The 20,000-nt window shown below is 50.5% G+C and overlaps 1 protein-coding gene across 1 annotated transcript in view; it reads left to right on the plus strand.

Moving 5' to 3' along the window:
* LOC127933156 (cytoplasmic dynein 1 heavy chain 1) overlaps window positions 1–20,000 on the plus strand; it is a 37,075-nt gene that overhangs the window by 6,818 nt on the left and 10,257 nt on the right. Inside the window, exons 10-52 of the mRNA XM_052529913.1 lie at window positions 1–59; window positions 143–289; window positions 845–985; window positions 1,054–1,230; window positions 1,311–1,421; window positions 1,501–1,620; window positions 1,691–1,930; window positions 2,013–2,168; window positions 3,457–3,570; window positions 3,651–3,761; window positions 3,844–4,053; window positions 7,257–7,403; window positions 7,477–7,643; window positions 7,719–7,892; window positions 8,088–8,253; window positions 8,383–8,571; window positions 8,648–8,842; window positions 8,939–9,221; window positions 9,784–9,884; window positions 9,959–10,118; window positions 10,577–10,817; window positions 10,903–11,086; window positions 11,269–11,481; window positions 13,560–13,798; window positions 13,897–14,053; window positions 14,140–14,367; window positions 14,453–14,683; window positions 14,773–14,913; window positions 14,993–15,226; window positions 15,298–15,504; window positions 15,590–15,711; window positions 15,789–15,954; window positions 16,035–16,198; window positions 16,329–16,458; window positions 16,531–16,664; window positions 16,748–16,862; window positions 16,932–17,093; window positions 17,166–17,380; window positions 17,692–17,896; window positions 17,998–18,171; window positions 18,240–18,359; window positions 18,436–18,556; window positions 19,147–19,342. The exon at window positions 1–59 is cut by the window's left edge and continues 91 nt beyond it. Of these exons, the coding sequence (XP_052385873.1) occupies window positions 1–59; window positions 143–289; window positions 845–985; window positions 1,054–1,230; window positions 1,311–1,421; window positions 1,501–1,620; window positions 1,691–1,930; window positions 2,013–2,168; window positions 3,457–3,570; window positions 3,651–3,761; window positions 3,844–4,053; window positions 7,257–7,403; window positions 7,477–7,643; window positions 7,719–7,892; window positions 8,088–8,253; window positions 8,383–8,571; window positions 8,648–8,842; window positions 8,939–9,221; window positions 9,784–9,884; window positions 9,959–10,118; window positions 10,577–10,817; window positions 10,903–11,086; window positions 11,269–11,481; window positions 13,560–13,798; window positions 13,897–14,053; window positions 14,140–14,367; window positions 14,453–14,683; window positions 14,773–14,913; window positions 14,993–15,226; window positions 15,298–15,504; window positions 15,590–15,711; window positions 15,789–15,954; window positions 16,035–16,198; window positions 16,329–16,458; window positions 16,531–16,664; window positions 16,748–16,862; window positions 16,932–17,093; window positions 17,166–17,380; window positions 17,692–17,896; window positions 17,998–18,171; window positions 18,240–18,359; window positions 18,436–18,556; window positions 19,147–19,342 (7,267 nt within the window). The remainder of the gene's footprint in view (window positions 60–142; window positions 290–844; window positions 986–1,053; window positions 1,231–1,310; window positions 1,422–1,500; window positions 1,621–1,690; window positions 1,931–2,012; window positions 2,169–3,456; window positions 3,571–3,650; window positions 3,762–3,843; window positions 4,054–7,256; window positions 7,404–7,476; window positions 7,644–7,718; window positions 7,893–8,087; window positions 8,254–8,382; window positions 8,572–8,647; window positions 8,843–8,938; window positions 9,222–9,783; window positions 9,885–9,958; window positions 10,119–10,576; window positions 10,818–10,902; window positions 11,087–11,268; window positions 11,482–13,559; window positions 13,799–13,896; window positions 14,054–14,139; window positions 14,368–14,452; window positions 14,684–14,772; window positions 14,914–14,992; window positions 15,227–15,297; window positions 15,505–15,589; window positions 15,712–15,788; window positions 15,955–16,034; window positions 16,199–16,328; window positions 16,459–16,530; window positions 16,665–16,747; window positions 16,863–16,931; window positions 17,094–17,165; window positions 17,381–17,691; window positions 17,897–17,997; window positions 18,172–18,239; window positions 18,360–18,435; window positions 18,557–19,146; window positions 19,343–20,000) is intronic.

A 20,000-nucleotide genomic window follows, 5' to 3' on the forward strand; every position in this document is an offset into this window, starting at 1 on the left:
ACATGGACACTGAGGCTCCTCAAGTCAGTCACAAGCCCGGAGGAGAACCCAAGATCAAGGCAAGAAGTCCTCCTGTAGCTCTGAGTCTGTCTGCACTGAGGATTCGTGACTTCACCCTCAAACGTCTTCTTCCTCCAAACAGAATGTGGTCCATGAACTGAGGATCACTAACCAGGTGATCTATCTGAACCCGCCGATCGAAGACTGCCGCTACAGGCTTTACCAGGAGATGTTTGTGTGGAAGACGGTCATCCTGTCTCTACCCAGAATCCAGAGTCAGAGATATCAGGTCTGTGTTCGTCTTCGTTTCAGGGACAGTTCACCCAAAAATGATCATTCTGCAGTAATCGCTCAGTCAGTGTTTAAACTACTGAAAGATGTCAGTATAACGGCTTGTAAGAAAAATCTACGTAATATCACATTTACGTCAGAAAGAAAACCATTCTGTGACCAGAAAACCATTTAGTCAGGTATACAGGTTGATGATGGATCAGGATGATTTTTGGCATTTTTTTATGAATCGCCATCCACATGTGAACGTGTCATCAGCATGGAAAAAAGGTGCTTTATTGTGAGTTAAATGGACACAAACTTAGCAATTTGTAAGATAATATTGAGTGTTTTTGCTCAAGTTTGCTGCCAAAGTTTCAATTAAAGCCACAGCAGAAATGTTTTGTGTCTGAGCAACACAGCAGTGTTTCGATTCTGAATGAGTGACTAATGACTCGCTCATTAAAACAGTCGTTTACTGTCATCTACTGGTGGTTACTTGCATGTTCAAAAACATTTAAAACACAGTTTTTTTCTAAAAGTATTTTGTCTTCACGGTTTGCTCTTCTCTCAGGTGGGCGTTCACTACGAGTTATCAGAAGAGGAGAAGTTCTACAGGAACGCTCTGACCAGGATGCCTGATGGTCCGTCTGCGCTGGAGGAAGCTTATAACGCAGTGAAGGAGATCGTGTCTGAGGTGGAGCAGTACGTGAAGGTAAGGTCTTCTCTCAGAGCGAGCGAGCGAGCGTGTTCAGACGCAGGACTGACGGTGTTTCTCTTCAGGTGTGGCTCCAGTACCAGTGTCTGTGGGACATGCAGCCCGAGAACATCTACAGCCGTCTGGGAGAAGATCTCAACAAGTGGCAGGCGCTGCTCGTGCAGATCCGCAAAGCTCGAGGCACGTTTGACAACGCAGAGACCAGGAAGGAGTTCGGGCCGGCCGTCATCGACTACGGCAAGGTCAGGAGGAAGCGGCTCAGGGTTGGGTCACGAGGAGTCTCTCACAAACGCTCACGTGTCTCTCTTTACGTCTGCTTTAGGTTCAGTCCAAGGTCAATCTGAAGTACGACTCGTGGCATAAGGAGGTGCTCAGTAAGTTTGGACAGATGTTGGGCAACAACATGCAGGACTTCCACTCGCAGATCTCCAAGGTGTGCGCCGCTCTCGCTGAAGGCACAGCTGGTGTTTGTGCTCAGGTGAATGTTCTGAAGTCTTCTGTGTCTCTCACAGTCTCGACAAGAGCTGGAGCAGCATTCGGTGGATACGGCCAGCACCTCTGATGCCGTGACCTTCATCACGTACGTGCAGGCGCTCAAACGCAAGATCAAACAGTTCGAGAAGCAAGTGGATGTGAGTACAGTCTAGGTCTTAAACACGGTTCTGTGCTGGAAACGTCATTAACGTGTCTGGTCCTCTGCAGCTGTTCCGCAACGGCCAGCGTCTGCTGGAGAAACAGCGCTTCCAGTTCCCTTCCTCCTGGCTGTACATCGATAACATCGAGGGCGAGTGGGGTGCCTTCAGCGACATCATGAAGCGCAAAGACACGGCCATCCAGCAGCAGGTGGCCAACCTCCAGATGAAGATCGTGCAGGAGGACCGCGCCGTGGAGAACCGCACCACAGACCTGCTGTCGGACTGGGAGAAGACCAAACCTGTGGCAGTACGTGTGAGAGAGAGAGATCTGGGAGAGGTGTGGTGTTGGCAGCTCTCGTTCAGTGTTTGTCTGCTTGTTATCGCTGCAGGGCAGTCTGCGTCCAGAGGAGGCGCTGCAGTCGCTCACCATCTACGAGGGCAAGTTCGGCCGGCTGAAGGACGACAGAGAGAAGTGTGCGAAGGCCAAAGAGGCGCTGGAGCTGACGGACACAGGTCTGCTGAGCAGCAGCGAGGAGAGAGTCCAGGTGAAGCGCTTCAGACCTCGCTCATAACAGAGACGCTTCTAAACCGCTTTAACAGAGAGACAAACCAGCGAACAATCACTGAGTTCATCATCTATGAGCGTCGATGAACCCTGACGGCTTGATGTCATCATACTTTCCCCATTTGATAAATCACAGTGCATCAAGTACTTACATTAAGATTTCTGAAATTTACAATACATATGCAAACGAGGCATCAATCTAATTAAATATGTACTAATATGCAGAAATCTGAACGCTGGATAAAGTCAGGTTCAAAATTCTTGTTTGATATTGTTGAAATGGAATTAAAGTTTTTCTTGGGGAGAATTTGGATTTCTCTTTTTATCCATAAATTAGAAAATACTGTCAGCAGATAGAAAACAAGCACATTTTAACCATGATTCTTGGAGTGAAATGCTGTATCAATCAGTGAGAATGAAAAATTAACAAACTTTTAGAATAAAGAGAGGAATACAACAAAAGTTTATTTATGATACTGACAAAAAAAAATTAGATTTGACATTATTGAAAAGGGATCCTTATAGCTTGGACAATTTCTTTGTGAAATTGACATGTCAAATAACAAAGCTAAATTTTAAAACTAATTGCAAATCTAATCAAATAAGACAAAAAAATATTTTCATCTAAACCAAGGCTTTGTTCTTTTCATTCAAACTTCGAGGCAACCGCTGCATTTCAATCACAGCATGAACAGTTTTAAAGCTAAATTATATCGTATGATTTGACATTTTAAAACAATGATCAGACTTTGTGAAACTGTTAATAAATCATATGAGCGAGACTCGAACAGCAGAAGCTCTGAATGAGACGCAGATTCAGTCTCTGCCAGCAGGAGGCGCTCGTGCAGCAGCAGATACAGTGTTTCCTCCGTTACTGCTGTACAGAGATCAGATGAAAAGATAATATTATTGATACTTTTCAGCTGACAGTTTCCCTCAAAGATACATTCATACAAACTCCTCCCCAAACGTATCACGATTCGTCTGAACTGATTTGAATCAGCACATATTTGTATCGATATTCAACCGGTGCATCGTTACATCCCTAATGGATTGAGATTGACATAAAGACTCAAGTAGATGAATTGCAATATAATAAACCATTAAATGTGTATTTTGGAAAAACAGAGCTCAAAACGGTCCAGTGCATGAAAACACGCTGGGTTCAGTTCGCTTAATGTTTTCAGAAATCGTTGTGAGATCACACTTTGATGCAGACCGTCTTCTGCTCGTCGTGCTGTTGTTCACGTGTGTGTTGTGTTGGTCAGGTGGCTCTGGAGGAGCTGCAGGATCTGAAGGGGGTTTGGTCGGAGCTGTCGAAGGTCTGGGAGCAGATAGATCAGATGAAGGAGCAACCGTGGGTCTCTGTGCAGCCGCGTAAGGTGAGACACACACCCGCGTCTCCTGAGATACACACACCTGAGTCTGGCTCACACCGAGTCTGTGTTCTTCTGCTGTGCAGCTGCGCCAGAGTCTGGACGCTCTCCTCAACCAGCTGAAGAACTTCCCCGCTCGACTGAGGCAGTACGCCTCCTACGAGTTCGTGCAGAGACTGCTCAAGGGCTACATGAAGGTGAGCCGCTCCGGCCTGAACCGCTGAGCATGCTGGGATAGAGTCAGCCAGGCTCCTAAACCCTCGCTGTGCTGATCCTCAGGTGAACATGCTGGTGATTGAGCTGAAGTCGGAGGCGCTGAAGGACCGGCACTGGAAGCAGCTGATGAAGCGTCTGCATGTGAACTGGGTTCTGTCCGAGCTGAGTCTGGGTCAGATCTGGGACGTGGACCTGCAGAAGAACGAGATGGTGGTGAAGGACGTGCTGCTGGTGGCACAGGGAGAGATGGCCCTCGAGGAGTTCCTCAAGCAGGTGTGAGAGTGTGTGTGAGAGTGAGTGAGTGTGAGAGTGAGTGTGTGTGTGTGTGTGTGAGAGAGTGAGAGAGAGAAAGTGTTTGAGAGAGAAAGAGAATGTGTGTGTGAGTGAGAGAGTGTGAGAGTGAGTGTGTGTGTGTGTGTGTGAGAGAGTGAGAGAGAGAAAGTGTTTGAGAGAGAAAGAGAATGTGTGTGTGAGTGAGAGAGCGTGTTAGAGAGAGAGTACGTGTGAGAGAGAGTGCGTGTGTGAGTGAGTGTGAGTGAGAGTGAGTGCGTGAGAGTGTGTGTGTGTGTGTGAGAGAGAGAGTGTGCGTGTGACTGTGCTTATGTGAGAGTGTGTGAGTGTCTGTGAGTGAAAGAGAGTGTGAGTGTGCGAGTGAGTGTGTGTGTGTGTGAGTGAGAGTGTGCGTGTGACTGTGCGTATGTGAGTGTGTGTGTGTGTGTGTGTGTGAGTGTCTGTGAGTGAAAGAGAGTGTGAGTGTGCGAGTGAGTGAGTGTGTGTGTGTGTGTGTGTGAGTGAGAGTGTGCGTGTGACTGTGCTTATGTGAGAGTGTGTGTGTGAGTGTCTGTGAGAGTGAAAGGGAGTGTGAGTGCGAGTGCGAGTGTGTGAGAAAGAGAGTGAGAGAGTGTGCTTGTGTGAGTGTGCTTGTGTGAGAGAGTGCGTGTGAGAGAGTGCGTGTGAGAGAGAGTGCGTGTGTGAGTGAGTGTACTTGTGTGCGAGTGTAAGTGTGCTTGTGTGCGAGTGAGTGTGTGCGAGTGGGGGTGTGAGAGTGAAAGAGTGTGAGTGTGCGAGTGAGTGAGTGTGTGAGAGAGTGAGTGAAAGAGTTTGTGTGTGAGTGTGTGTGCGCGAGTGAGTGTGTGTGTGTGAGAGAGTGAGTGAGTGTGTGTGCGCGAGAGTGTGTGTGTGTGTGAGAGAGTGTGAGAGTGTGCGTGTGACTGTGCTTATGTGAGAGTGTGTGTGTGTGTGTCTGAGAGTGTGAGAGTGAAAGAGAGTGTGAGTGTGCGAGTGAGTGAGTGTGTGTGTGTGTGTGTGTGAGTGAGAGTGTGCGTGTGACTGTGCTTATGTGAGAGAGTGTGAGTGAGAGTGCGTGTGACTGTGCTTATGTGAGAGTGTGTGTGTGTGAGTGTCTGAGAGTGAAAGAGAGTGTGAGTGCGAGTGAGAGTGTGTGAGAAAGAGTGAGAGAGAGTGTGCTTGTGTGAGTGTGCTTGTGTGAGAGAGTGCGTGTGAGAGAGTGTACTTGTGTGCGAGTGTAAGTGTGCTTGTGTGCGAGTGAGTGTGTGCGAGTGGGGGTGTGAGAGTGAAAGAGAGTGCGAGTGAGTGAGTGTGTGAGAGAGAGTGAAAGAGAGTTTGTGTGAGTGAGTGCGTGAGAGTGTGTGTGTGTGAGAGAGTGTGAGTGAGAGTGTGCGTGTGACTGCTTATGTGAGTGTGTGTGTGTGTGTGAGTGTCTGTGAGAGTGAAAGAGTGTGAGTGTGCGAGTGAGTGAGTGTGTGTGTGTGTGAGTGAGAGTGTGCGTGTGACTGCTTATGTGAGAGAGTGTGAGGGAGAGTGCGTGTGACTGTGCTTATGTGAGTGTGTGTGTGTGTGAGTGTCTGTGAGTGAAAGAGTGTGAGTGCGAGTGAGAGTGTGTGAGAGAGTGAGAGAGAGTGTGCTTGTGTGAGTGTGCTTGTGTGAGTGTGCTTGTGTGAGTGTGCTTGTGTGAGTGTGCTTGTGTGAGTGTGCTTGTGTGAGAGAGTGCGTGTGAGAGAGTGCGTGTACTTGTGTGAGTGAGTGTGTGTGAGTGTCTGAGAGTGTGAGAGTGAAAGAGAGTGTGTGTGAGAAAGAGAGTGAGAGAGAGTGTGTGCTTGAGAGAGAGAGTGTGTGTGAGAGAGTGTGTGTGAGAGTGCGTGTACTTGTGTGAGTGCGTGTACTTGTGTGAGTGCGTGTACTTGTGTGAGTGCGTGTACTTGTGTGAGTGAGTGTACTTGTGTGAGAGAGTGAGTGAGTGTGTGTGAGTGTCTGTGAGAGTGTGAGAGTGAAAGAGAGTGTGAGTGTGTGAGAAAGAGAGTGAGAGAGTGTGTGCTTGAGTGAGAGTGTGAGAGAGTGCGTGTGAGAGAGTGCGTGTGAGAGTGCGTGCGTGTACTTGTGTGAGTGAGTGTACTTGTGTGAGTGAGTGTACTTGTGTGAGAGAGTGAGTGAGTGTGTGTGAGTGTCTGTGAGAGTGTGAGAGTGAAAGAGAGTGTGAGTGTGTGAGAAAGAGAGTGAGAGAGTGTGTGCTTGAGTGAGAGTGTGAGAGAGTGCGTGTGAGAGAGTGCGTGTGAGAGTGCGTGCGTGTACTTGTGTGAGTGAGTGTACTTGTGTGAGAGAGTGTACTTGTGTGAGAGAGTGTGAGTGAGTGTGCTTGTGTGTGTGAGAGTGTGAGTGAGAGTGTGCGTGTGAGTGTGCTTGAGTGAGAGTGTGAGTGTGAAAGTGTGTGTGTGTGTGAGAGAGAGAGAGAGTGTGTGAGTGTGTTTGGGAGAGAGAGTGTGTGTGTGAGTGTCTGTGAGATAGTGTGAGAGTGAAAGTGTGTGTGAGAGTGAGAGAGAGAGAGTGTGTGTGTGTTTGTGAGAGAATGTGTGTGAGTGTTTGAGAGAGAAAGAGTGTGCGTGAGTGTGTGAGAGAGTGTGTGTGTGAGTGTCTGTGAGATAGTGTGAGAGTGAAAGTGTGTGTGAGAGAGAGAGTGTGTGTGAGTCTGTGAGAGAATGTGTGTGAGTGTTTGAGAGAGAGTGTGAGTGTGTGCGTGTTTGAGAGTTTGAGTGTGTGTGTGTTTGAGAGTTTGAGTGCGTGTGTGTGAGTGTGTGTGTGTGTAAGAGAGAGAGAGTGTGAGTGTGTTTGGGAGAGAGTGAGCGTGTGTGTGAGTGTCTGTGAGAGAGTGTGAGAGTGAAAGAGTGTGTGTGAGAGTGAGTGTGTGTGTGTGTGAGAATGTGTGTGAGTGTTTGAGAGAGTGTGCGTGAGTGTGAGAGAGAGTGTGTGTGAGTGTCTGTGAGAGTGAGAGACAGTGTGAGTGTGTGCGTGTTTGGGAGTTTGAGTGTGTGTGTGTGTGAGTGTGTGTGTGTGTTTGTGTGTGTGTTTGAGAGTTTGAGTGTGTGTGAGAGTCTGTGAGAGAGTGTGAGTGCGTGTGTGTTTGAGAGTTTGAGTGCGTGTGTGAGAGTGTGTGTTCTAACACTCCTTCCTCTTCGCGGCAGATTCGTGAAGTGTGGAACTCGTACGAGCTCGACCTGGTCAACTATCAGAACAAGTGTCGTCTGATTCGAGGATGGGACGATCTGTTCAACAAAGTGAAGGAGCACATCAACAGTGTGTCGGCCATGAAGCTCTCGCCCTACTACAAGGTACTGAAGAGAACGAGAGCGAGTGTGTGTTCGTGAGGAGCCGTGTGTCCCAGCAGTCTCTCTGTTCTCACAGGTGTTCGAGGAGGACGCTCTGAGCTGGGAGGACAAACTCAACCGCATCATGGCTCTGTTTGACGTCTGGATCGACGTGCAGCGCCGCTGGGTTTACCTGGAAGGCATTTTCACAGGAAGTGCTGACATCAAACACCTGCTTCCTGTGGAGACGCAGCGCTTCCAGAGGTCAGACTCATTACATCAGTGAGCCGAAGAACACGCAGACTGTGGCTTTAACATGTGACTCGTCTGATTCCACAGCATCAGCACAGAGTTCCTGGCCCTGATGAAGAAGGTGACCAAGTCTCCTCTGGTCATGGACGTCCTGAACATTCAGGGGGTTCAGAGGTCACTGGAGAGACTCGCTGACCTGCTGGGAAAGATCCAGAAAGCCCTGGGAGAATATCTGGAGAGAGAGCGCTCGTCGTTCCCCAGGTCAGACCTTTCAGCTCAGCGATCTCTCTTTGACTTTCATGTGATGTGTTAACCAGTGATTTTTGAAAGATTAGTAGTATTTTAATGAAAATGTGTTTTAACAATCTTGTTTAGTTGGTAAAATAATTGCAGGCCTTATTTCTTTACTCGTGTCATCACGGTTGATTAAACACTCATCATTTGTGTTTCCCGCAGGTTCTACTTTGTTGGTGATGAAGATCTGCTGGAGATCATCGGCAACAGTAAGAATGTGGCCAAACTGCAGAAACACTTCAAGAAGATGTTCGCTGGAGTTTCGAGCATCCTGCTGAACGAGGACAACACGGAGGTGCTGGGCATCTCGTCCCGAGAGGGAGAGGAGGTACGGCTCGTCCCCAGACACACACACGTCTGATGGAGGATTGTGTGGCCAGTCAAGAGTCAGTCAGAGCCGTTACATCAGTAATATAACTGTGTTAGTGTGAACCTGTGAGCGCTCTGCTGTGTTCAGGTGCTCTATAAGACGCCGGTGTCCATCACGAAGCATCCGAAGATCAACGAGTGGCTGACGCTGGTGGAGCGTGAGATGCGTGTGACGCTGGCCAAGCTGCTGGCCGAGTCCGTCACAGAGGTGGGCGACTTCAACAAGGGCACGGGCATCGACCTGAGCACCTACATCAGCTGGATCGACCGATACCAGGTGACCCGTCCTCCCAGACTGACCCGGAGTCTGTCCACCTGATCATGAGTGTTTAACCTCTGTCTGCTGTGTCCAGGCCCAGCTGGTGGTCCTGTCCGCACAGATCGACTGGTCAGAGAACGTGGAGAGCGCTCTGAACACCATCAACGGAGGAGTGGACATGGGTCCGCTGCAGGCCGTGCTGACCAACGTGGAGGCGACGCTGAACCTGCTGGCCGACACGGTCCTGATGGAGCAGCCACCGCTGCGCAGGAGGAAGCTGGAGCACCTGGTGAGCACAAACACAGCAGTGACCTTCTGATGCGCACACACACACACACGCAGACGCTCACTCCTGAACCATGACCTGTGTGTGTTTCTTTGGTAGATCACAGAGTTGGTGCACCAGAGAGACGTGAGCAGGACTCTGATCAAGAACAAGATCAACAACCCCAAGTCCTTCGAGTGGCTCAGCCAGATGCGCTTCTACTTCGACCCCAAGCAGACCGACGTCCTCCAGCAGCTCTCCATCCAGATGGCCAACGCCAAGTTCAACTACGGCTTCGAGTACCTGGGTGTGCAGGACAAGCTGGTGCAGACGCCACTGACCGACCGCTGCTACCTGACCATGACTCAGGCGCTGGAGGCCCGTCTGGGAGGATCGCCCTTCGGTCAGTGTGTGTGTGTGCGTGCCCGTGCGCGTGTGTGTGTGTGTGTGAGAGAGAGAGAGAGAGAGAGAGAGAGAGTGTGTGTGTGAGAGAGAGAGAGAGAGAGAGAGAGAGAGAGAGAGAGAGAGAGAGTGTGAGAGAGAGTGTGTGTGTGTGTGTGTGTATGTGAGAGAGTGTGTGTGTGTGTGAGAGAGTGCACGTGTGTGTAAGAGAGAGAGAGTGTGTGTGCATGCATGCGTGTGTGTGTGTGTGAGAGAGAGAGAGAGTGTGTGTGTGAGAGAGCGAGTGTGTGCGTGTGTGTGTGCGCGCGTGTGTGAGAGTGCGCGTGTGTGTGTGTGTATGTGAGAGAGTGTGTGTGTGAGAGAGTGCACGTGTGTGTGTGTGTAAGAGAGAGTGTGTGTGTGCGCGTGTGTTCGTGTGTGCGCTCGTGTGTTTGTGTGTGCATGCGTGTGTTTGTGTGTGCGTGCGTGTGTATGTGTGTGTATGTGAGAGAGTGTGTGTGTGTGAGAGAGAGAGAGTGTGTGTGTGTGTGTGCGCGGTGGCTGACGGTGTTCTTGTCCTGTAGGTCCTGCTGGGACGGGGAAGACGGAGTCTGTGAAAGCTCTGGGTCACCAGCTGGGTCGCTTCGTCCTGGTCTTCAACTGCGACGAGACCTTTGACTTCCAGGTGCGACGGGCGTCACAGGACGGTGTCAGTAACAGGTGTTCAGTCTCGGGGTGTGACGGTGTCTTGTCTTGCAGGCGATGGGTCGCATCTTTGTGGGTCTGTGTCAGGTGGGAGCCTGGGGCTGCTTCGACGAGTTCAACCGTCTGGAGGAGCGCATGCTGTCTGCCGTGTCTCAGCAGGTCCAGTACATCCAGGTGGCCCTGAGAGAACACAGCAACCCCAACCGAGACCACAGTACGTGCAGGATGCTAGGCCTGGGGGAATAAATCATGCATCACTCGAGAAACATTCTGAGATTTTCAGAATGCATCATAATTCTTTAAGTCGATATTGAGCTTAGTTGTGAACAGCAGGTGGCGCTGCATGCTTGAGAAACAGAATTCTACACACTTGAACCTAAAATAATCATTAAATTAGAAAATTTTGATGTGAATCACAAGAGTGTTCACAGTGGTGTTTGACTGTGTTTACATTAATCTGCTGTAATAAAGGCATTCTGAGACAACGTGAAGTTACAGACTCGGTGATGTTCAGCTCTTCTTCATCAGTGTCTGTGTGTGGATCAACACTAGAGGAGAGCGCCATCTGCTGCTAAAATATAAGATCGTGATGCATTTGGAAGATCGGTTTAGAATCTAATTTAGATGCTGATCTATGTGTGTGTGTGTGTGTGTGTGTGTGTGTATGTGCAGGCGTGCCCGTCACCACTGAGCTGCTGAACAAACAGGTGAAGGTGAGTGCGGAGATGGCCATCTTCATCACGATGAATCCTGGTTACGCCGGACGCTCCAACCTGCCCGATAACCTCAAGAAGCTCTTCAGGAGTCTGGCCATGACCAAACCGGACCGTCAGCTGATCGCTCAGGTCATGCTGTACTCACAGGGCTTCCGCACCGCAGAGATCCTGGCCAAGAAGATCGTCCCGTTCTTCAAGTGCGTCTGCGTCCGGCTCCGCTGCTGTTCTGTGTGTGTGTGTGTGAGGTCGTGACCTTTAACCCAGTGCGCTCTGTGGTTGCAGGTTGTGTGACGAGCAGCTGTCGTCTCAGTCTCACTATGACTTCGGTCTGCGAGCGCTCAAGAGCGTGCTGATCAGCGCCGGGAACGTGAAGAGAGAGCGCATCCAGAAGATCAAGAGAGAGAAGCGTGAGCGCGGTGAGGACGTGGATGAGAACGAGATCGCAGAGAACCTTCCGGAGCAGGAGGTGAGACGGGAAGTTTGTTTTATGTGACATTTTAGCTTTTATTTTTGGAATCTTATCATTTTGATAAAAGCAGGTGCAGATTAATGTTTAGTAGACTCTTTCACAGTAAAACAGGAAACATGAATGAGTGAGTTAGAGTAGATCTGTGATCTCTGAGCGTTCTTCATGTGCTCGACCATCAGATCCTGATCCAGAGCGTGTGTGAGACCATGGTGCCGAAGCTGGTGGCCGAGGACATCCCTCTGCTCTTCAGCCTGCTCTCAGACGTCTTCCCCGGCGTCCAGTACATGCGCGGAGAGATGACCGCTCTGAGAGAAGAGCTGAAGAAGGTCTGCGCCGAGATGTACCTCACATACGGAGACGGAGACGACGTGGGCAGCATGTGGGTGGAGAAGGTGAGACACACACACACACACACACACACACACACAGAGACTCTCACTCACTCACTCTGTTACTCTCACTCACACTCTCACACACTCACTCACACTCCCTCACTCAGTCTCACACTCACTCACTCACACTCTGTCACACAGAGAGACAGACACAAACTCTCACATACTCACACTCCCTCACTCAGTCTCACACTCTGTTACTCTTGCACACACTCATACTCAGTCACTCTTGCACACACTCATACTCAGTCACTCTCACTCTTGCACACTCACACACACACACTAACAATCACACTCACTCACTCAGAGAGACTCACACTGTCACACTCAATCACTCACACACACTCTCAGTCACTCACACACTCAGTCACACTCTGTCACACTCTATCTCACACACACTCAGTCACACTCTGTCACACTCTCTCACACACTCATACTCACAGTCACTCTTGCACACACTCATACTCAGTCACTCTCACTCTTGCACACACTCACACACACACTAACAATCACACTCACTCACTCAGAGAGACTCACACTAAGTCGCACTCAATCACTCTCACACACTCTGTCACTCTCACACTGTCACACTCTCACACACTCACACTCAGTCACACTGTCACACTCTATCACACACTGATACTCAGTCACTCACTCTTGCACACACACACACACACACACTAACAATCACACTCACTCAGAGAGACTCACACTAAGTCACACTCAATCACACACACACACACACACACACACTCAGTCACTCTCACACAGTCACACTGTCACACTCTATCTCTCACACTCAGTCACACTCTATCTCTCACACTCAGTCACACTCTATCTCTCACACTCAGTCACACTGTATCACACACTCATACTCAGTCACTCTCACTCTTGCACACACACACACACACTAACAATCACACTCACTCAGAGAGACTCACACTAAGTCACACTCAGTCACTCTCACACACTGTCACACTGTCACACTCTATCTCTCACACTCAGTCACACTCTATCTCTCACACTCAGTCACACTGTATCACACACTCATACTCAGTCACTCTCACTCTTGCACACACACACACTAACAATCACACTCACTCACTCAGAGACTCACACTAAGTCACACTCAATCACTCACACACACTCTCCATCACACACTCACACTCAGTCACACTCACACACTCTCTATCACACACTCTCTCTATCACACACTCACACTCTGGCTCACTCTCACACACTCAGTCACACTCTCACAAACACGGTCACACTCACTCACTAACTCTCTCACTCTACAGTCACTCACACTTTGTTACACTCACACTCTCTCACAGAGACTCACACTAGGGCTGCATGATGTGTCGTTTAAGCATCGATATCGCGATGTACGAATCTACGATAGTCACATTGCAGGATGTGCGATGTAGGCTGTCGTAGTTGATCCTTTATTCATTAACTGTATGGGCCAGCTGCTCCCCCGCCCTTGGCGAATGTGATTCGTGGATTAATTGCACAGTTTAACCATCAGAGAGTGAAAGTTTATCATTTGCATGTGTTTTTAAGTCCTGTCAGTTTAACAGGGCAGAGAGAGAGAGAGCGCGATAGAGAGAGCGCGATAGAGAGAGCACGAGAGAGAGAGAGAGCACGAGAGAGAGAGAGCGCGAGAGAGAGAGCGCGAGAGAGAGAGAGCGCGAGAGAGAGAGAGAGAGAGAGAGAGAGAGCACGATCCCTGTTTTCAAACGAGCGCTGTCTGCTCTCTCTCCCTCGTGCATATTAATCAATCGACACAATGGTGTCGATGTTTAAATAATTTAAAATGAGAATGTGTGTTCATCCCATTTTTGTTTGTAAGAAAAAAATTGATTAGATTTTATCGCAATATATATCGCAGAAAAATAACATCGCAATATCATTTTTTCCCAATATTGTGCAGCCCTAACTCACACTCACTCTCACACTCACTCTGTCTCGCTCACATTCACTCACTCACAGAAACTCACACACTCTCACACTCTGTCATACTCTCTCACACACACACACACACACACTCATGGGTCTGACCGTGTGCTCCTCCTCAGGTGCTGCAGCTGTATCAGATCACTCAGATCAATCACGGGCTGATGATGGTCGGGCCGTCCGGCAGCGGGAAGACCATGGCCTGGAGAGTCCTGCTCAAAGCCCTGGAGAGGCTGGAGGGTTTGGAGGGCGTCGCTCACATCATCGACCCCAAAGCCATCAGCAAAGACCACCTGTACGGCACGCTGGACCCCAACACTCGCGAGTGGACCGACGGACTCTTCACACACGTGCTCCGGAAGTGAGTCCTCGTCTGTCCTCAGGTGTGTGTTCATTCTGATGCCTGTGCTCATGTGTGTGTGTGTGTGTGTGTGTGTGTGTGTGTGTGTGTGTTTTCAGGATCATCGATAACGTCCGTGGAGAGCTGCAGAAGCGGCAGTGGATCATCTTCGACGGTGACGTGGATCCGGAGTGGGTGGAGAATCTGAACTCTGTGCTGGACGACAACAAGCTCCTGACTCTCCCCAACGGAGAGCGCCTCAGCCTGCCACCCAACGTACGCAGCAGATCTGATGTGGAGTGTGTAGTCGAGATGATGATGATGATGATGATGATGATGATGATGATGCTCTCGTCACACAGGTGCGCATCATGTTTGAGGTGCAGGACCTGAAGTACGCCACGCTGGCCACCGTGTCTCGCTGTGGGATGGTCTGGTTCAGCGAGGACGTTCTCAGCACCGACATGATCTTCAACAACTTCCTGGCGCGTCTGAGGAGCATCCCGCTGGATGAGGGAGAGGATGAGGCTCAGCGCATGAGGAAGGCCACGGAGGACGAGGGCGAGGAGGCCGCTTCACCAATGCTGCAGGTACTCCATCTTTCTCTCGATCGCTCCGTGTGTGCTTCATGCGTGTGCTCGTCAGGTTTCAGAGCGTCCTGTGTTTGATCCACAGATCCAGAGAGACGCCGCTGTGATCCTCCAGCCGTACTTCACCTCCACCGGTCTGGTCATCAAAGCTCTGGAACACGCCTCTAAGATGGAGCACATCATGGACTTCACGCGTCTGCGCTCGCTGAGCTCGCTCTTCTCCATGCTGCATCAGGCCTGCCGCAACATCGCCCTCTACAACAACAACCACCCGGATTTCCCCATGCCCATGGACCAGCTGGAGAAATACATGCAGGTGTGACCCCTGGACGAGCCGGCTCATGTGTTTACATGCTACGTGAGTGAGAGGTAATGACACATGCTAACTCTGAGCTTGTGGTGCAGAAATACCTGATCTACGCAGTGCTGTGGTCCTTCTCGGGTGACAGCAGGCTGAAGATGCGAGCGGAGCTGGGAGAATACATCCGCCGCATCACCACCGTGTCTCTGCCGTCCGCTCCGAACGTGCCGATCATCGACTACGAGGTGCGAGCGGACGCCGTCTCAGGTGCAGTGTGATGTTTGAGGTGAGTGTGTGACTCTAACGCTGCGGTGAATCCGTCAGGTGTCCATCACGGGCGAGTGGCAGTCCTGGCAGGTGAAGGTGCCTCAGATCGAGGTGGAGACGCACAAGGTGGCCTCGCCGGACGTGGTGGTGCCCACTCTGGACACGGTGCGGCACGAGGCTCTGCTCTACACCTGGCTGGCCGAACACAAGCCTCTGGTGCTCTGTGGGCCGCCGGGCTCCGGGAAGACCATGACCCTGTTCAGTGCCCTGAGAGCCCTGCCGGACATGGAGGTGAGGAGCGGTCACAGATGGAGCAGTCTGATCTGATGCTCGGACACATGTGTAATGTGTGTGTTCTCCAGGTGGTGGGACTGAACTTCTCCAGCGCTACGACTCCAGAGCTGCTGCTGAAGACCTTCGATCATTACTGTGAGTACCGCAGGACTCCGAACGGCGTGGTTCTGGCTCCGGTGCAGCTGGGCAAGTGGCTGGTGCTCTTCTGTGACGAGATCAACCTCCCCGACATGGACAAGTACGGCACGCAGCGGGTCATCTCCTTCATCAGACAGGTGCGCGTCGCTGCGGGGGGTGTGTGTGTGTGTGTGTGTGTGTGTGTGTGTGTGTGTGTGAGTGTGACCCGTGTGCTGTGTTCAGATGGTGGAGCACGGGGGCTTCTACCGCACCTCAGACCAGACCTGGGTGAAGCTGGAGCGGATCCAGTTCGTCGGAGCCTGTAACCCCCCCACAGACCCCGGCAGGAAGCCGCTCTCCTACAGGTGGGTCCTCATCACTGCTCATACAGACGGAGATGTGTTCAGTGATGTCCTGACGTTCCTCGTGTGACCGTGTGCAGGTTTCTGCGTCACGTGCCGGTGGTGTATGTGGACTATCCCGGGCCGGCCTCGCTCACACAGATCTACGGCACCTTCAACAGAGCCATGCTCCGACTGATCCCGTCCCTGCGGACCTTCGCTGAGCCGCTCACGGCTGCCATGGTCGAGTTCTACACCATGTCTCAGGTGTGCAGTCTAACCCTGAACGCTCCTGGGTTTGCTCCTGAGATGATGAGATGTTTATCTGACTGTTTTATGTTGAGCAGGAGCGGTTCACTCAGGACACACAGCCGCACTACATCTACTCTCCCAGAGAGATGACCCGCTGGGTCCGAGGCATCTTTGAGGCGCTGCGGCCGCTGGAGACACTTCCTGTGGAGGGTCTGATTCGCATCTGGGCTCACGAAGCGCTGAGACTCTTCCAGGACCGGTGAGTTTAAGGCTCCTGTAGATCACATGGTTACAGTTTAGCTTCCTGTTTTGAAACCGTGTTGCGTTTTCTTCTAAACAGTGTTACATTTGACTCGAGTATGACACTGATTGATCTGGTTCTCCTGCAGATTGGTGGAGGATGAGGAGAGACGCTGGACGGATGAGAACATCGACACGGTCGCCCTCAAACACTTCCCCAACATCGAGCGTGACAAGGCCCTTAACAGACCCATCCTGTACAGCAACTGGCTCTCCAAGGTGAGTGACCGAGCTGAACTCTTCTGGACGTCCCTGCAGACGGACGACTGAGCTTCTGCTGTTCTCCTGCAGGACTATGTTCCCGTGGAGCAGGAGGAGCTGCGTGACTATGTGAAGGCCAGACTGAAGGTGTTCTACGAGGAGGAGCTGGATGTTCCTCTGGTGCTCTTCAATGAGGTTCTGGATCACGTGCTGAGGATCGACAGGTACAGAGAGTCTGAAGAGACACCGCTGTTTGTTATTTCTCCTGCTGATGCTTCAGTGACGTCATGCTGATGTTCTCCTCCAGGATCTTCCGTCAGCCGCAGGGTCACCTGCTCCTGATCGGCGTCAGCGGCGCTGGAAAGACCACGCTCTCCCGCTTCGTGGCCTGGATGAACGGCCTGAGCGTCTATCAGATCAAGGTCAGAGCAGTGAGATAGAGATTGTCTCCAGTTCTGTTTGTTTGAGGCTAACCCATCGTGTCCTCGCAGGTCCACAGGAAATACACGGGCGAGGACTTTGACGAAGACCTGCGGACAGTGCTCCGTCGCTCCGGCTGCAAGAACGAGAAGATCGCCTTCATCATGGACGAGTCGAACGTGCTGGACTCGGGCTTCCTGGAGCGCATGAACACGCTGCTGGCCAACGGAGAGGTGTGACCCCTGATGAAGACCGTCTCTCGCTCTCCGTCTGTCCGGTGTTCTGACCGCTCTGTGCTGTTGCAGGTGCCCGGTCTGTTCGAGGGCGACGAATACGCCACGCTGATGACGCAGTGCAAGGAAGGAGCGCAGAAGGAGGGCTTGATGCTGGACACTCACGAGGAGCTCTACAAGTGGTTCACCAGTCAGGTGATCAGGAACCTGCACGTGGTGTTCACCATGAACCCGTCATCAGAGGGACTGAAGGACCGAGCGGCCACCTCACCTGCCCTCTTCAACAGGTGCGATCGTGTGCTCTAGAATAAACAGCTACAGTGTATATGCTTCCATCACCTGCTTTTATGCCAGTTTTGAAATATTACTTAAAAAAAACACTGGAAGTAAAATTCAATGATGTGCATTAAAAAAAATCCAATGCCACAGGTTTTCTTGGTTGCAGCAAGTTTAATTTTTGTTGATTCCTTGCATCAGTTTCCAGGGAAGTGGTTTTGTTGTTTTGCACTCATGGGATGGAAGCGGTGTTGTGTTAGCAGGTGTATTGTGTGGTGGATGGGTGTTTGCTCTTACGCTGGACTGATGTGTTTCTCCTCAGGTGTGTGCTCAACTGGTTTGGGGATTGGTCCACTGAAGCGCTGTATCAGGTGGGTAAAGAGTTCACCAGCAAGATGGACCTGGAGAAGCCCAACTACAAAGTGCCGGACTACATGCCCACGGTGTATGACAAGCTGCCGCAGACTCCCACGCACCGCGAGGCCATCGTCAACGGATGTGTGTTCGTGCATCAGACCCTGCACCAGGTCAGAGCGCCCCGCTCACGTCTGATGAGGTGCATGCTGCTGTCCGTGCACTCTGTGACGCTTTATTTCTCTGTGTGTGTGTGTGTGTGTGTGTGTGTTAGGCTAACAACCGTCTGGCGAAGCGCGGCGGTCACACTATGGCCATCACCCCGCGTCACTACCTGGACTTCATCAACCACTACGCCAACCTGTTCAACGAGAAGCGCAGCGAGCTGGAGGAGCAGCAGATGCATCTGAACGTGGGTCTGCGCAAAATCAAAGAGACGGTGGATCAGGTGCGTGCTTCACACCACACACGCAGACGCACGAGCTGCTTCAGCGTTATTAACGTGTGCTGTCACAGGTGGAGGAGCTGCGGCGTGACCTGCGGATCAAGAGTCAGGAGCTGGAGGTCAAGAATGCTGCTGCCAACGACAAGCTGAAGAAGATGGTGAAAGACCAGCAGGAGGCCGAGAAGAAGAAGGCAAGAGTCACCGTTCAGCTCCTCGTTCAGCCGCTGATCTCCTAAATAACCTGACGGGTGTTGTTCGGCTCCACAGGTCATGAGTCAGGAGATACAGGAAGCGGTTTACAAGCAGCAGGAAGTGATTAAAGACAAGCAGCTGAGTGTGAAGCAGGATCTGGACCAGGTGGAGCCGGCCGTCATCGAGGCTCAGAACGGTACGCTTCGCTCCGTCTCCTCCGAGCTTCCACTGCTCTGTTCATGTTACAGTAATCTGCACACATTAGCTAGAGGTCGACCGATGGGGGGTTTCACTGATACGACAGCTAGCTTTGACCTCACGGACCCATACCATTAATCTAGCAATAGTTTGTTAAATGGATAGTGAACCAAAACTGAAATAGTGCTTTACTATATAAAAAAAAAAGAAAACACTACTGAACCATAAATTGTAAATGAATAAAAATATGAATATTATTTATCGTATTGATAATTAAAGTTAGTTCATAGTTTATTAACTAATGTTAACAGAAGAAAAATGTGTTAGTAACAGTAAACTGAATTAACACACTCACACCTAATGTCATAAACGGAGTAAAGTGTTATTTCAGCAGTCATGGCCATCTGTAAACACACACCGGCTGCAGCTGTGACAGATGTTCTGAAGTTTCCCGCTCTGTATAATCACAGCACACACTTCTGAACTCTGTCTCTCGTGTGTTTGCCAGCGGTGCTCGTGGTCTTTTCCCGGCGCTAACCTCTTCCTGTCTTCACTCTTTCCTCTGCTCACGGCTTGTGGCTTGTTTAGCTGTTAAATCGATTAAGAAGCAGCACTTAGTGGAGGTGCGATCGATGGCCAACCCGCCGGCCGCGGTCAAGCTGGCTCTGGAGTCCATCTGTCTGCTGCTGGGCGAGAGCACCACCGACTGGAAGCAGATTCGCTCCATCATAATGCGCGAGAACTTCATCCCCACTATTGTGAACTTTTCTGCTGATGAGATCAGGTGACTGACTGCGGGGTGTGGAGCGGCGGTGTGTGTGAGGAGGGTCACCGTGCTCCAGATCTAATGATCATCACGTGACACGGTTCCCTCTCCAGCGCCGCGGCCGCTCCGCTCCCCCGCCTGAACCCATGTGTCCTCATGGTCCTAAACACCACACTCCATTCCCTCTCTAGCGGTCAGCTCCATTAAGAAGCAGCATCTGGTTGAGACACTGGTTATTAGCTGCATGGCATGTGACCATTAGCTGTGAACATGCAGATGTCTTTAGTTATTGAAATTAAGGCTGTCAAGCAATTTTGAAAAAGATTTAATCTTATTAATTACATGAGGTGCGGATAATCACATCAGTTTATGCTGATAAATTACCCCTAAAAGATTGAAATAACTCTTAAGAAAATACAAGACATTAGGATACACATTAGACGAAAGTAGCTTTAGAAAGAATTGTTTTGATTCCATATTAAAATTAAAACATAAAAAAATGAAATGATACTCTATAGAAGCTCCAGTAGGTGGCAGAAAGTCTTGTAAAGTGAGTCATTGAATCATTCGTTCAAACAGCTGATTCATTTATAAGCAAAGCAAGTGACTGCCTTTATGAACGAGTCACTGAATCATTGACTCACTCGATTCACTCAACCTTGGATTCGCTCAGAAA

Source organism: Carassius gibelio, chromosome A17, assembly GCF_023724105.1.
Source record: "Carassius gibelio isolate Cgi1373 ecotype wild population from Czech Republic chromosome A17, carGib1.2-hapl.c, whole genome shotgun sequence".
In the NCBI taxonomy this organism is placed as follows: Eukaryota; Metazoa; Chordata; class Actinopteri; order Cypriniformes; family Cyprinidae; genus Carassius; species Carassius gibelio.